Source organism: Eucyclogobius newberryi, unplaced genomic scaffold (genome assembly GCF_026437365.1).
Source record: "Eucyclogobius newberryi isolate DKJ021-1_F unplaced genomic scaffold, fEucNew1.0.hap1 SCAF_14, whole genome shotgun sequence".
NCBI classification, from domain to species: domain Eukaryota; kingdom Metazoa; phylum Chordata; class Actinopteri; order Gobiiformes; family Gobiidae; genus Eucyclogobius; species Eucyclogobius newberryi.
In genome coordinates this window covers 21,323,765-21,338,458 of record NW_027315768.1, presented here as the reverse complement: position 1 = coordinate 21,338,458, position 14,694 = coordinate 21,323,765, and the positions used below count along the sequence as shown (strand labels likewise).

At 37.9% G+C, this 14,694-nt stretch overlaps 1 protein-coding gene across 1 annotated transcript in view; it reads left to right on the top strand.

The window, feature by feature from the left end:
* vwa8 (von Willebrand factor A domain containing 8) overlaps positions 1–14,694 on the top strand; it is a 37,121-nt gene that overhangs the window by 11,980 nt on the left and 10,447 nt on the right. The window contains exons 20-37 of the mRNA XM_072444927.1: positions 349–420; positions 603–679; positions 1,254–1,329; positions 1,400–1,535; positions 1,735–1,854; positions 2,053–2,258; positions 3,428–3,579; positions 5,727–5,835; positions 5,907–6,045; positions 6,194–6,381; positions 7,612–7,734; positions 7,821–7,885; positions 8,516–8,641; positions 8,720–8,829; positions 8,910–9,061; positions 9,145–9,349; positions 9,454–9,535; positions 9,803–10,007. Coding sequence (XP_072301028.1) covers positions 349–420; positions 603–679; positions 1,254–1,329; positions 1,400–1,535; positions 1,735–1,854; positions 2,053–2,258; positions 3,428–3,579; positions 5,727–5,835; positions 5,907–6,045; positions 6,194–6,381; positions 7,612–7,734; positions 7,821–7,885; positions 8,516–8,641; positions 8,720–8,829; positions 8,910–9,061; positions 9,145–9,349; positions 9,454–9,535; positions 9,803–10,007 — 2,343 coding nt within the window. The remainder of the gene's footprint in view (positions 1–348; positions 421–602; positions 680–1,253; positions 1,330–1,399; positions 1,536–1,734; positions 1,855–2,052; positions 2,259–3,427; positions 3,580–5,726; positions 5,836–5,906; positions 6,046–6,193; positions 6,382–7,611; positions 7,735–7,820; positions 7,886–8,515; positions 8,642–8,719; positions 8,830–8,909; positions 9,062–9,144; positions 9,350–9,453; positions 9,536–9,802; positions 10,008–14,694) is intronic.

Below are 14,694 nucleotides of genomic sequence, written 5' to 3'. Positions count from 1 at the left end.
GAGTTTAAATATAGTTATGCCTGTATGTGTAGAACAATACAACAAGCAATAAAGTAGCATTTATTCAGTATTTATTTAGTATTACAGGTCTTCAATCAGTTTGTTTAACACTGTCGTACAGCGTATTACTGCTGGCCTGACCCCTTTTTGAAGATGGCTCTGTTATGCTGCCACACAAGCTGCATTTTTGAAGAACTGTCCTCATTCTGCCCTTTTACATTGCCCATGTCTCCAGCTGAGAGTTAAGATAGAAACACGGCCTACTTTAGATGTGACCTGTTTTCTGTCTCTGTGGTTAATGCCCAGTTGTGTAACGTTGTCACAATTTATAATACATTAATTTTACAGCATATGAAGGTGATGGAGGAAATGCTGAAAGACTTTCTTTTAGGGGAGCACCTTCTCTTAGTGGGCAACCAGGTGAGTTATATTTTATAAAGTACGTCATTTGGAAACTTAAAATGTACTTACTAAGGTGGAATCATAAAGTTGAGTGATTTATGCCTTGAGAACATAGTTTATCTTACCATATTTGCTGGACTATAAGTCACACGTAATTTGGTACATGTCATCCAGCTACATGAAGAACTTTCTCTTTACAGGGTGTTGGCAAGAATAAAATTGTAGACCGATTTCTGCACCTCCTGAATAGACCCAGAGAATACCTACAGCTTCATCGGTAAAGTGTTTTGAACGTAACCCTAACCCTCAAAGTTGTTTTGTACTTACATCCATTTGTGGTGTTCGCTCTGCTACTGAATCAATGAGGGACATAGATTGGCCTTTTATTGATCTGTGCACTAATAAGAAAGCAACGCTTTGAGATTGAAGCAACAGATACAGTGGGCAGTCACAGTATGTTCTACAAGTAAAATTCTCTTTTGAGTGTAAAAGTTGGATGAAGGCTAATCGGCCACAGGTGGGTATTTTCCTTAAATTGAGAGTACTCTTGGTCTGTGTAGACTGTCAAAGTCCTGTGAAAGTCAAAGAAGAGCTAAAAGTGGATTTGGCCTGGTTTTCTAATGTCCCCGCAGCTAATATTAGTGCAGGGCAGAGTCTAAGATCTGTGCATGAAAACCTACAGAGATTTGGCTCAGAAATATACTAGATGCCGACAGCTCACCAGGAAGGAAACTAGGACAGCTCCTGGATAAAACTGTATTGGATCTGAGTCTTTTTGTTGTTAAATACAATGAAAGTAAACCATTTAAATTCCTTTGATCTACTGTATGCTTGTTCGTGTTTCTTTCTAGGGACACAACTGTACAAACTCTGACACTGCAGCCTTCAGTCAGAGATGGGTTAATTATCTATGAAGACTCACCTCTGGTCAGTTGTGAAATATCTCCTTGGAATGTAACATTGCTTTTATAACCTCTGATTCTTTTGATTGACACAGGTAAAAGCAGTGAAAATGGGGCATATTTTAGTTATCGACGAGGCTGACAAAGCACCCACAAATGTCACCTGTATCCTCAAAACACTAGTCGAAAGCGGGGAGATGATTCTGGCAGATGGGCGAAGAATCGTTTCTGGTAACGACAAATTCACATAAATGGGTTTAACACTTCCCTTCAACACCACACATTACAACATCTACTGTGGGTTGTGTGAACCAGAAGATTTTCAACTCTAAATATAGTGCTAGAAATAAATTAGAACAGCCACCACACACTCAAATGCTCCTGAGTATAATTCAGATGGTTTAATATCTTCAATATTCTGTCTTCTTAGATCCAAGAGAACCAACGGACAGACCAAACACCATATTCATGCACCCTGACTTCAGGATGCTGGTCCTGGCCAACAGACCTGGCTTCCCTTTTCTGGGCAATGACTTCTTTGCAGCTCTAGGTGACCTACAATACATTACCACTCAAACCCTGCTTCCAAATTTGAATATGTTCATAATTTCATCCATTCTATAAGATAACATAAAACGATAAAGTGCTACTAACTAAATGGAATCATTCATTCACTTCTTTTCATTAGGTCTTTCCTGATGCATCGGTCAGTTTTGTGTCATATTCCACCGTTTTATTTTGTGAACAGGTGATATCTTTAGCTGCCATGCGGTGGACAATCCAAAGCCTCAGGCTGAGCTGGCGATGCTGAAACAGTACGGGCCAGATGTGCCGGACTCCACTCTGCAGAAGTTGGTGGCTGCCTTTGGAGAACTGAGATCTATGGCAGACCAGGGCACCATCTCTTACCCCTACTCCACCAGGGAGGTCGTGAACATCGTTAAACACCTGCAAGTAAGTCTCTTTAAGACTATTTCCTTTTATTCTACATTGTTCATTGTCTTTTAGAATATATCATCATAATATATTTACATAATAACCGTAATAACATAATTTGATCCATCTTTTTGTAGCTTTTCTATTGTTTGCATTCTCTCGCCTCTTTATTTATACTTTCTTCTGCCATTGAATAATCACCAGCCATGAAAGTAGTATAATGTAGTTCACAAATGTGAGCAGCATTGCAGTGGCTTTGTTTTGGCAACAAGGAACATAGTGAAATGTATGTATTTGTAAACATTCAAATAAGAAAAATAAAGATACTATATATATATATATATATATATATATATATATATATATATATATATATATATATATATATATATATATATTTATTTTATTGACATTCTGTTAAGTTTTATCTTTAGTTCAAACACAGTAACCTGTAATTGGCTGTATACTAGAAATGATAGCTGCTTTTATTTTTATAAATGTTGTGTAATCCCTTTGAGAGATCAGGGGTAAATAATTGCAAGAAACTAGACCACCAGACCTCAGGGAAGAGGTAAATAAGGGTTTTGCCTTGTCTTATTGCTGATCAATAATTCAGTGAACAAGGACTCGGTCTGATTTCCCCACGGGCTGTGTTGTTCTGTCATCAATCACTGCTGCTATTGACATAGGGGAGAGCAGGGAAGAAGCACGATTTGTACAGGTCGAAATTGCCAATGTGGATCTTAATTGTTATTTCACATTTTGTCATAATTGTTTGTATTTGGAGTGAGACTTGGATCAATACAGAGCACTGCACATCTGTTCTTAAGTTGAGTTTGGGGATGAGATTGTATTGATTTTTGCAAGCTCATCATGTGAACCCGAGTGTAAATAGACTGCTGAAATGAAGACCTTAAAGCACAATCACAATAGATTATGGGCTATCAAGTCATCATGCCACTTATTATTTTTTTAACAGAGGTTTCAGGCCAAGAAGAGTTCATAGTTATCTACTATTTATACACAGTTTGACCATAAAATGAATAAATGCATTAAGTATATTTTATAAGGTTTAATATCACTCACCTGTCATTTTTATCAGTGCACCTGGTTAAACATGATCATCGGTAAAGGTTCATTATCTGTACAGTTATTACACTTCTAGTTCTTTCCATCTTTTCTTTTAGAAATTCCCTGAGGAGGGTTTGGCCAATGTGGTGAGAAACGTCTTTGACTTTGACTCCTACAACAAAGACATGAGAGAGGTTCTGATCGAATCGCTGCATAAACATGGGATTCCCATTGGAGCCAAGCCTAGCTCCGTCAAACTGGCAAAGGAGTAAGCATCAGGGACACGATGACACACAATGATACACACAATGATACACACAATGACACACAATGACTCACAATGATACACACACTGATACACAATGACACACTCATCTACTACAGCTACATCATAGAAAGTGACGTAAATCATAGTTGTATTATTACCGTAGTTCAGTTTTTCAAATGAAATATTTGAAGCATTTTATTTAATATTTTAATTATGTTAAAATGTTACTGTTGCACGTGTATTTTGAGTTTCATTATAGGTCATAATGATCAAAACTTGAAATGATAAATGCTTGAAATTAGTTATCTTCATATGCTCCTTATACTCACTAAAGTTTGATTTGGCTGTGTGTGTAAATTATGTGGTGGCTTAAAAAAATAAGTATTTATTGTTTTATCCCCTATTTTACTACTACAACTTCATCCTGTTAACTATTTTTTTACCTCATTTAACAAAAAACATTACATTTTATAAATGTGTACATTCATAGTCGTACATGAGTCATTATACCTCAACTTTCCAAAATTGGAGAGTACTCGTTTAATTTTTTTTAGAAATGCAAGTGCATTGTGTACAGTTTTGTTTTAATAAAGGAAAATATTTGTTTCCTCCGTCTCCTGTGGTTTTATTATGATTTTTTTGTGTAAATCCATATACCTCCCACAGTAACCCAGGGAACGAAAAACAAGTATTTTCCTTTCATAATATCCATGTTTACTGGGACTCATCTTGAACTGTTTAAAAGGCTTCACCACATAATTTAGCCACCACATCTTTAGCACATAAAGGCAAATATTTCTGCTCAGTGAGTTCCATTTTTAGACATAAAAACGACAAAACTGTTTTACTTCATCGTCTTTTTGTGTGTACTTTCACATAAATATTTATGAATGCACAACTGACCACCCTGCAAAGCTCTAATTCATGTCTTGCTCCTTTGGTTTGTACTAGTTAAGTTGCATTTGACCACACCTGTAGGCAATAACGCTGTAACCTCAATCCAGCAATGATTCATGGGAAATCCAGTTCTCTTTTGGTTAGACACAAGGTCAGAAAGGATTATCACAAAAGACACTCCTTCCCCACGCACCGGCTCTAGTTTCACTTGTAATTTTCTTTTTCTTACTTTTGTTATATATATATATATATATATATATATAGCTTAGTTAGTTAGTTAGTTTACTTATCTTAAAATCTAAAAAAAAAAAATTCTATACAAATAAAGAAATATATGGATTAAAATGGCATAAAAAGAACAGGAAAATCTGTAAAAGTGATAGTTTCAATTCTTTGCTTCATTTGTTGATAGATTAGACAACATTTACAGACAGGATTGAAGATCTTATTATTTGAGTAAACTAAACATTAGCATGAAAATTCCCTATAAAAACACTGGACAAACAGTCTTAGAATTAAATCCTTCTGTACGAGGAGTCAAAATCTAGTGAAATATTGGAAAGTTTTGTGTTTGTTGGTGCTACTTCAAGTAAGATAAGATAAGAGATAAGATAAGATATTCCTTTATTGTCCCACATGGGGAAATTTCATTGGTGCAACCCAGGTAGATACAGAGGTAGATACAGAAGAACAGATCACTTATAGGAAGTCTGAAAAACACTTTCAGTAGATCTCCTATAAATAAATAAAAACTCCCATAGACAAATAAATAAATAAATTGCATGTGATCCCTACGGTAATCGCACATGAATATGTGTCACGACAGCACATAGATTGCACATGAATTTCACAGTAATTGCACATGAATTGCACATGAATTCCAAAGTGTGATCTTTGTCAACGCCTGATCTATTCAGATCCCTGACACTGGGGAAGGAGGGGCCTGTTTAGTGTTGGAAGAGAGACAGAGGGGCGGTAGTGTACGTGGTTGTTGTGTCCTTGGGCAAGACACTTCAGGGCCATGTATGCTGGTCTATGAAAGAGAGAGTGAGAGTGAATGCGGAATGGATAAGAAATAGCCTATGACATAATATGCTCCTAACACCAAACAAACTACCGATAATAATTATAACTGTTTAAATGTTTTTAGGATCTGTCTTCTGCAGTGATGTGAACGTTATACTTTATAATCCTGTTTAAGACATGTGTTGTATAAATTGGTCATACTTGAATAGACCTCTTATTTGCAGGTTGCCCCTTCCTGAGTTAAAGATGACAGGGTACTGGACTATTGGCCAGGGGATCAACGCTCGGCGCAAAATGCTCTGTCCAACTGAAACTCGTCTCATTGACATCAAGGTACCAACACAATGTCCAGCGTGCACTTCATCTACCACAAAGCCTAGACCGCACAATGCTTTGTTTTCCAGGGCCCTGTTTTTCTGCGTGTTCAAGGTTATCCCTGCAACCGTCAAGAGAGCCGAGCTTTGAGCTTTACAGAAGAAAAAGCCCACTGGCAACTTCCCATGAATGAAGTCAACATTATTTGTGATGTTACCTCCCTGGACGGTACACACGCACACGCACACACGCACACACGCACGCACACGCACAGCATTGGATTTGACTAACTTTTGCTTTAATGTCACATACTATTCAATTGTATTCATTTTTGCTCTAGTGTTAATAGTAATATCCCTCTGGATTTCCCTTCCAGATGTGCTTTATGTGGCGACCTGTAATCCAGTGTCACTGTACTCGATGAAGGAGCATGGAGATACCATCCACTGCATTGAGCTCTATGATGTGTTTCCTAAGACCATTAGTGGGGTTTGGCAGCCTTTCGTCACTGTTGCTCCTCTGGGCAGCCCTCTGGACGGACAAGTGGTTCTACATGAAGAACAGGTTAGCCCTTTATGACCTTGGGGTTGAGGTTGTCAGTGAAAGGCATGAACAATGAATGTTCGCTATTTGTCCAACCAAAACTGTTTTACAGCTGGTGCATATTAGGCAAGAGGAGGACTTCTAAAAATACCTTTATGATGGATCATGTTACAATGGCCTCAAAATGAATGGAAAATGAAGCGGTCCAGACAACACAAGTTCATTCAAAGTTCACTGTCCTTTCAGGGAAATCGCAGAATACAAGGCTACAGTATATTTTTAGAGGTTGATGTTAAATTGGAGGGACTCTAGTAAACCCCACACTGAATTCAACACCTCATTTTACATGCAGCAGACATGATCCTGACACATGCACTGTCCCGTGGCCATGCTAGTTTATGTTTAGCATCAGGAAATGGGGGTTGCCTTCTGCAAATAGTTTAAGTGGTATACAGGCAGTGGTGTGTATGTCAGGAATGAGAGGCCATAAGGAAACCATTAGAGCGAAGGAGGGCAGCCGGGGCCGAGATGAGCTCCCCTGTGGCTCTTTCCCATAAAAGACAATCAGAGATGATGCTTAGTGTGTCATAAGAACCTTGGCATCCTTTGGTTCTGCTTATTCAACAAATGATCAAGGGATGTGTGTCATATGAGTTAATTAACAACTCTGTATGCACTTTTTTGTGTTCTTGTGCTGGTGATGAACTATAATGAGGAGAAACAAATCATGCAAAATGGAGCCACAAGGGGTCATCATTACAGGGCTCGGTGACTAAATTGATAGCGCTTTACTACTGAACTAGATACCGTATTTTCTGGATTATAAGTCGCACTGGAGTATAAGTCGCATTTTTGGGGGAAATTTAAGTGATAAAATCCAAGACCAAGAACAGACATTTCATCTTCTTCTTCCTCTGTGTCACTCTAAACAACTCTGCAAACTCCAGAGGTAGAGGAAATGCAGATTCTTCTTCTGCTTAGAGTCTAGAGCGCCCTCTTGCGGATGTCATGTGAAATGCGGTTGCCAGTGTGAAAATAACGGATAATATCACATATATGTCGCTCCATAGTCTAAGTTGACCTAAAATATGAAAAAAGGTGCGGAAAATACCACAGTTCCCAACATACAGTAGCTGAAAGAGTGGTGGAATGGGGGATATCTTGTTGTTTTATTATGAAGTAACATAACTACAGCACTCTTTAAATAAAATCACAGCAAATGGCTTTAACTTGTTGTTTCTTCCACACCAGAGCAACACTGTGCTTCATGTGGACATGGTAACGGGTGCAGTGCGACGACTTATCTTGTCTGCAGACAGTGAGCAGCCCAATGCCAAAGCCTCCAATTGGTGGAACAGCAGTAAAGAGCAACAGGTTAACAGTTATTCTAGAAACAAAAATATATTGTAATATGATTATAAGTTGTAGGTTGATATTTTTAACTTATTTGAACATTGCAGGGAGTGAATAAAATGTGCTGTGAATTTGCCCATAAAAACTGGCTTCTGTTTTACAAAGAAGATGGGTAAGAAGAGTGTGTGTGTGTGTGTGTGTGTGTGTGTGTGCGTGCGTTTATTTATTTATTTACCAGATTTAGCTACAAGCTCATTTTCATATGTCCTGAGGGTTGTCAATCACAATCAAACACCCCTATATACACATCAGCCCCTTTTGTATATATATACACACACTGTATAAATAAACTATTAATCAGCAACAATTCTCCTAAACATTGACATATTCCATAATCCAATTCATAATTCCTCATTAGTTAAAGGCTTACCTCCTAAAAAACAGTTATACAATTCATATTCCTCATTTAAAAAATCCTCCTAAAATACAATTTTGAAATTCCTCACTAAACATTTAAATTAATTATCCAATTCAACAATACAATTATCACATGAAAATACTAAAGCTTCTTTAACATGAAATACTAAAAGTTAAAAAATGCATTATTGTCCTCAACCTCTAAAGAAGAGTCACTAAATGAATGAACAATCTTAACAACACAATTTCATCAGAGCAAACCCAGGACATCTACAACTCACTCATCACTCCATCAGAGCATTATATCACACTAGAAGAGCTTAATGTTGCCAAGCGTGTCAGCTCAAAAGCCTTGGTCTCATTTGATTAAACCTGTTGTTTGCAGTAACCAGCTGGACGTGCTGGATGTACTAGAGGGCCGCTTACATTCGATCTCTCTTCCCATTAACCTCAAGTCAGTTTACTTGGTGGCGGAGGATCGCTGGTTACTGTTGGAGAGCAACACCAACAAGTGAGGCATAAAACTTGGTTATTTCAAGTTGAATATAATGGAATAATGATGAAATGTACTGATATTTAACCTTGACAGAAAGTTTCTTCTGACTAAGCCCATGCACATGGCGGCTGAAAACTCCAGCGTGTGTCAACTTCACAACATCAGCGAAGATGGTGTAAACTCAGGCCACGGAGCCAGCTCAGGTAAACTCTAAAGCCATTATCCCACATGAATTACATTGCCGTGATCTTTTATTATTTTGCATGTTGTTAAATCTTTTCAGCTGAAGTCTCCATCCCTCAAATGTTTTCTAATGAGCAACTGCCCAATGAAAATCTCAGCACCGCGCTTGAGCAGAAGATTGTCTCGCCCAATCGTTTACTGGCTGACACAAGCTCCTTTGCTCGGATCATTGTAGGATTCCCTGACTTAATGGTAAGAATATATTTGATTGTGCGCCTTGTACATTTAAGTAAGTATTTCTTAAGTTTACTTTTGCTCTCATATTTCTGTCCTAGTCCCCAAATGAGGTGTACAGCTTTAATAGGCCCATGGACTTGTCTACGATGAAGAGCAGTGAAGGTGGAGGTCACACGCTCTTTAGTGGAGGGCATCGATCCAGCCCTGCCAAAAGGAACAACTGTGTCAGCCTGCTCTCCCACAACCAAGTGGTCCGTGCACTGCCACCCAACAAGGTCCCTCTGAAAGAAATCTTCCCCAAAGGTTGAAATGTAGCTCACTCAACAGCATAAACACTTGTAACGTGTAAATGTGTAAATTTGTAAGTGTAATTGCACCTTGTAGTTAACCTTTTGTTTTCTTCTCAGATGTCACTCCACCAATGGCTTCAGCTTATTTGGAGGTGACTGACATGAACTCCAAAAAATTGAAATACATTCCTGTGCCAAGGTAAAAACATCATAACCTTGTATTTATTATGGGATATCTGTCATGCTGTGTTCAGTTGAAGGATGATAGTGCATCCTAGTGGAGAGAAATAAAACTACAGCAGCAAATTCAGCAGGAATCTCAATTGAATTAACAATAGCTTATTAGAATGCCATCATTTTCATTTTTGTTGATTGAAAATGTGCCAGTATGTCAAAATATATATCTATTTATCTTCTTGTAGAGTTTGAGAGGATTTTTTTTTTGATTTGATTGTGCTTTGTGCAGGTCGATGTCAGTGTCTCCGTACACCAACTGGCTGTCCAAAGTGTCGGAGTCTGATGTGCTGGTGGCATCGCTGGGTTCTGGAGGTGTCTTTTCTGTGGACATGGGTGGATATGTGCGGCTCTGGGAGACTGGGTTAGACACTCTGCAGCGCTCTCTAATGGAGTGGAGGAATATGATTGGAGCAGAGGACGGCAGGCCATTACAGGTACATCCTTAATACATGCTGCGGTTTCCCGTTATACACCAACTAAAGCTGTTTTTTTAATTGTGTATGTTGAAGTATTTGCAGGTTGTAATGCATATATAGACCACTAGATGTCAGCATTGCCTTACCATATGTTTACTGTCAGTTGCATGTGGGCAGTAGTAAGTAGAGCAGAACAGGTACATTTCCAGGCCCACATTTGACGGCTCAGTGACTCTAAGGGCAGGAGACTATGAATGATCATTGAGCTTGTGATGTCAGAGGTTTGACTTGTGCAAAGGGCTAGACTTTCAGCCCAGCACTGAACACTAAGGCAGTATTGTTGAGGGGCCCACATGCTGACCACAATCAGCCAATTTCTTCAGCTTTAACCTTCCAAAGAGGACATCTTATCCTGGCATCTAAAAACCAAAAAGTCAACATGCGACATTGTTACAAGAAACAAAAACTGAATGCAACTTTTTCTTTTCTTTTTTTTATATGACCTTTATTTAATCAGGAAAGTCCCGTTGAGATTATTATTCAATGGAGTCTTGGCTCCTAGCTTGTTGTTATGTTGAATATTATACTATTTAGAATAACACATAAAAATCCAGAACTTTTCTTTTACCGTTTATTGGGGTATAAGTCAATATTTGTTAAATTTCCCAATCGCTACACACCTGCACACCTGCAAAACATACTGCAGACCATTTTTTTCTGGCGTAGATTCCTCAGTAGTCAACTCTTCTTTGATGGGGCTCCTTGAGTGCACTGCAGGTCAAACTTAGACAGAGTCTCCCTGTGCTCTGTGTTAGCGCCCTGCAAATAACACTGACCCCACTGTATAAAACATATATAGCACCTTACTATAAGGTACTCTATGCACTATTAACTGTATGTAAAAATTTGCACAACTTGGCTACTATAGTTAGTATATGTTGTGCAATAAGCCCAACAATCCTTGCATTGTCTTCTTCCAAACTACAACTAATAAACAACATAGAAAGGGAAAAAAACATCTTGTGTAAGACCCATAATTATTTCCTTCAGTGAAAGTACAAAGACACGATTTACAAAACCTTTATTTGATTTAGATTTGATGGTGCACTTTAGACCTATTTTACTCCTAGTCTAGTTATGGTTTTATTTTGTTCTTGTAAATCTAGAAAACATAAAATATAGAAAAGATTTATCAAATTTTACCCAATCGTCACAAATCTTGTCTCTTTTTTATTTGGTGTTTATTTGGCAGCTACAGTATTCTGCACAGATTTAGTTTTAGATTGGTGTACACAGACTTTACATGCAGATACTTGCTGTGGCCCGTTCAACAGCGCACTCTAAAGCTCTTCACATCCGTCAATGTGAAATCGCTCCATTACAGCACCGTTGACATGATCATGATCCACTCACAAACACACACGTGGACAGGAGGCATCAGTCTTCACTAGAAGCAGAGAAATCCTGTTTAATTTAGCCTTGTCACCACATGAGCACTGTGTCCTTCAGCTCACCTCTCCAAAGTGGCCAGGACACTTCAATGAGAGTGTTGTGTAAATGTATATTTACAAGTTTTTGTTAAAGGTTCACTGCGTAACTTTTCTGGTGGAGGGAAGGCCACAGTGTTGTCTCTGTAAAGATTGTACTGCTTTGCCAAGAATGCTTTAAAAGTATCTATCTCCATGGAGACAAGCAAGTGGCAAATCCAGGCCAAGTTACCCTATGTTTTTAATGACATTTTTTAGCAATAATACCACCTTTAATTAATTAAATTCTAGCTAGATATTTAAGTTTAATGTTATACTGTGTAACATTCTGGTGCACACACAGAAACGTTACATATTGCACCTTTAAGAGTGAACATAAAGCAAGTATATTTTATGGTTCATACACACTACTTGTTTGAGCATAAATTTGGACTTAACAGTCTTATCCTTCTCCTTTATGGATACAAATATTCAAGTGCGCTTGCACAGACTTGTATTGATTCATTGACACACACACACACCCTCAAGTTCACACTGGGGCACACACTGAGGCCTTGGCTCTTAAATCACTCCACATCTGCCGTCGTCTTAAAGCCAGAATCACAAATTTATGAGCCTATTAATCCTAAAAGACAGGGCGTGGACTTCAGATGAGACAGTGGGGGAAACTCAGTGGTCGAATTCAGTCGCTCAAACACAGATTTATTCTCACAGTCATAAAGATGGAGTATTCTCCAGTGACCCGTTTTCACACATTTATATTTTGAATAGTGTTTTAATTTGTTTTGCAAACCTTTTTCCTTTTTTCTAAATGATTATTATACAGGATGAGGGATGTCAAGATTATTAGGAGATTATACAATTTACAATCCTAAAAAAAATATATCTATACATGGTGTTTTTTTTGTTACATTAACTTTACTTAATCATTCACACATTTAGTGTCAGAGGAACTGTGATCTATGTATTTGAATTTTAATAAGGATTTTACTGTTGTTTTGCCATGGTGTCATTAGTTATGAATAATCGTAATATAATAATAATTCTTCTCACAATGATCTTAAAATTTTAAATTGTGACATTCTTATCCAAGAGAAAATGCTCTAAAGATCCACTATCAGGTGTGAGCTTTTCCTGGTTTAGAGTGTTAAGTGTAAGACAAACCATGCAGCCCCCACTAAGACTGAGAAGGGCACATATCACAGTGGACATTCATAAGTTACTCATGCTTTTCCCATAAGTGCAGAAATCAACACCGACTCCCAATACGCAGTTAAGATCGTAGGGTGCTGGTCACTATTTCACCTAAACCTAAAATTAGAGCATTACTCAGTCTTTTACTGGTTGTGACGGAGTTAAAGGGGTGCAATATCTATGTCACCAGTGTAAGCAATAGCATGATGACAGGGAGATGATGATAGGGCAGGAAATACTTTATAATATAACTTTACTTAACATTAAGTTGTGTTAATATCCAATAGAGTTTAGTGACATAAGTTGCCTGCTAGACTAAGTTGTACATATGCTTGTTTTGGTTTGATAGCTACATTATTATCAGGAGAAAGTTTAGTGACCCATGTATATCAAGCGGCTACAGTCACATTCATAATCACACAAGGACAGTAGGATTGGGCACTATGAAAAACATTTTTATCACAATTGTTTTCCTCATATTGATCAATCTTGATTTTCAATTGCACAGTATATTGCCTTATTAAAAACAAATAGAAATGGCTTTCAATATTGATTTCCTGAACAAAAACAATAAATAATTGTAATCACTGCTATTTAACATTAAAAAAATAAAAAAATACTTCTTCTTCTGAACACTGCTCCAAACCACATGTTTTTTACAACATTAAAAACATTGACAGAATGACTGAATCTCCATCTAGATCCAAATTTGATTGATAGCTGAGCCCCAGGGGACAGTTTGTCTTGCCACAGTTAAGCATTTGAAGCCTCTTTCCCTTCATCAGGTGCGCCCCCCACTGCTCCCTAAATGCCCCATGCATTTGTATTAGAGCGTAATGAGAGAGTAGTGGAAATGAGCTCCTGAAGGTGACGTAAATGGCTCAAAAGCTCTGACCCTTTTACCTCAGCCCACAGCTATGGCACCGGACTCTCTCCTGTTACCGGGGGTTAACTGTGGATCATGTTTTGGGACACACCACGAGACAGACAGACCCCTGGGGAGCCTTAGCAACAGTACAGTAATGCAAAGACTAAATGCATATGTGCTTATCGGCTTTAGTCAAAGGGACACATTGTCTGTTTGTCATTTTAAATTAGCCGTGTAGGAATCCTTTAAACGGCACATCCCCCGTTACCATCACTTTTTGTCATGCAAGAGATGGCCAAAAGAGATTTCCGCTTGCAATTCACTGCCAACACAGCTGGACTTGGAGAAGATGTGATCATGAAGCAGGACGTTTTACCAGCTTCATTTGTTTTTCTTAAATCAGTAGTGATCAAGGATTGGGACTGATGCATTCCTTTTATTGTAGAAATAAAACTATTAAAGTTTTAAATAGGGAGGATTATCTCAGCCAAATTTAAAAAAAACAATTACTTATTTTTGCATGTCTGTGGCTGTTGGAATCTTAAGGTATTTAGGGATCCTCTAGAGATCTTTTGGCTTTATTCAAATTTTTTGGAGCCGACACCACTACGTCAGATAGTTGGCTTGTTGCTGTGGCCAACATCTGCCTGTACCGGTTTTAAGATTTCAATATTCCAAAGCAAAGCCCACAAATGTATAAGAAAGAGTCAATTTCACAAATTAACTTTTCACTTATGTAACATGTTTAATATTGGTCTGATATCTGTGTAACCATGAGATATTGCCCCTCCCTAATGTTTGTGATATGTGTTTTAACCATTCAATCATTCTTTGAACTTTTACAAACCAAATAGTTTCATTTTATTGCAACAGTTTGTTCATCTTGTGTTATTATGTTAATGTGGCTGAAGAAACAGCACATACTGTTTAGAAAAGTCATCATCACACCTTCATCTCCCCCGGAATTATCCTGTGAGTAATTTCTAAAAAGGTTCATCAAACTAACCAGACTAATCCTCTCTAAGAATAGCTCCTGTAGCTCTTCTGATGAGGCGCTGCTGTGGCTGTTTTAGCTAGCCTCCAGTATTATTATTGAACAAACAAGTGCAAATGTTACACTAGGATAAGATAATAAAAGTACAAGTTTCTTTATAGT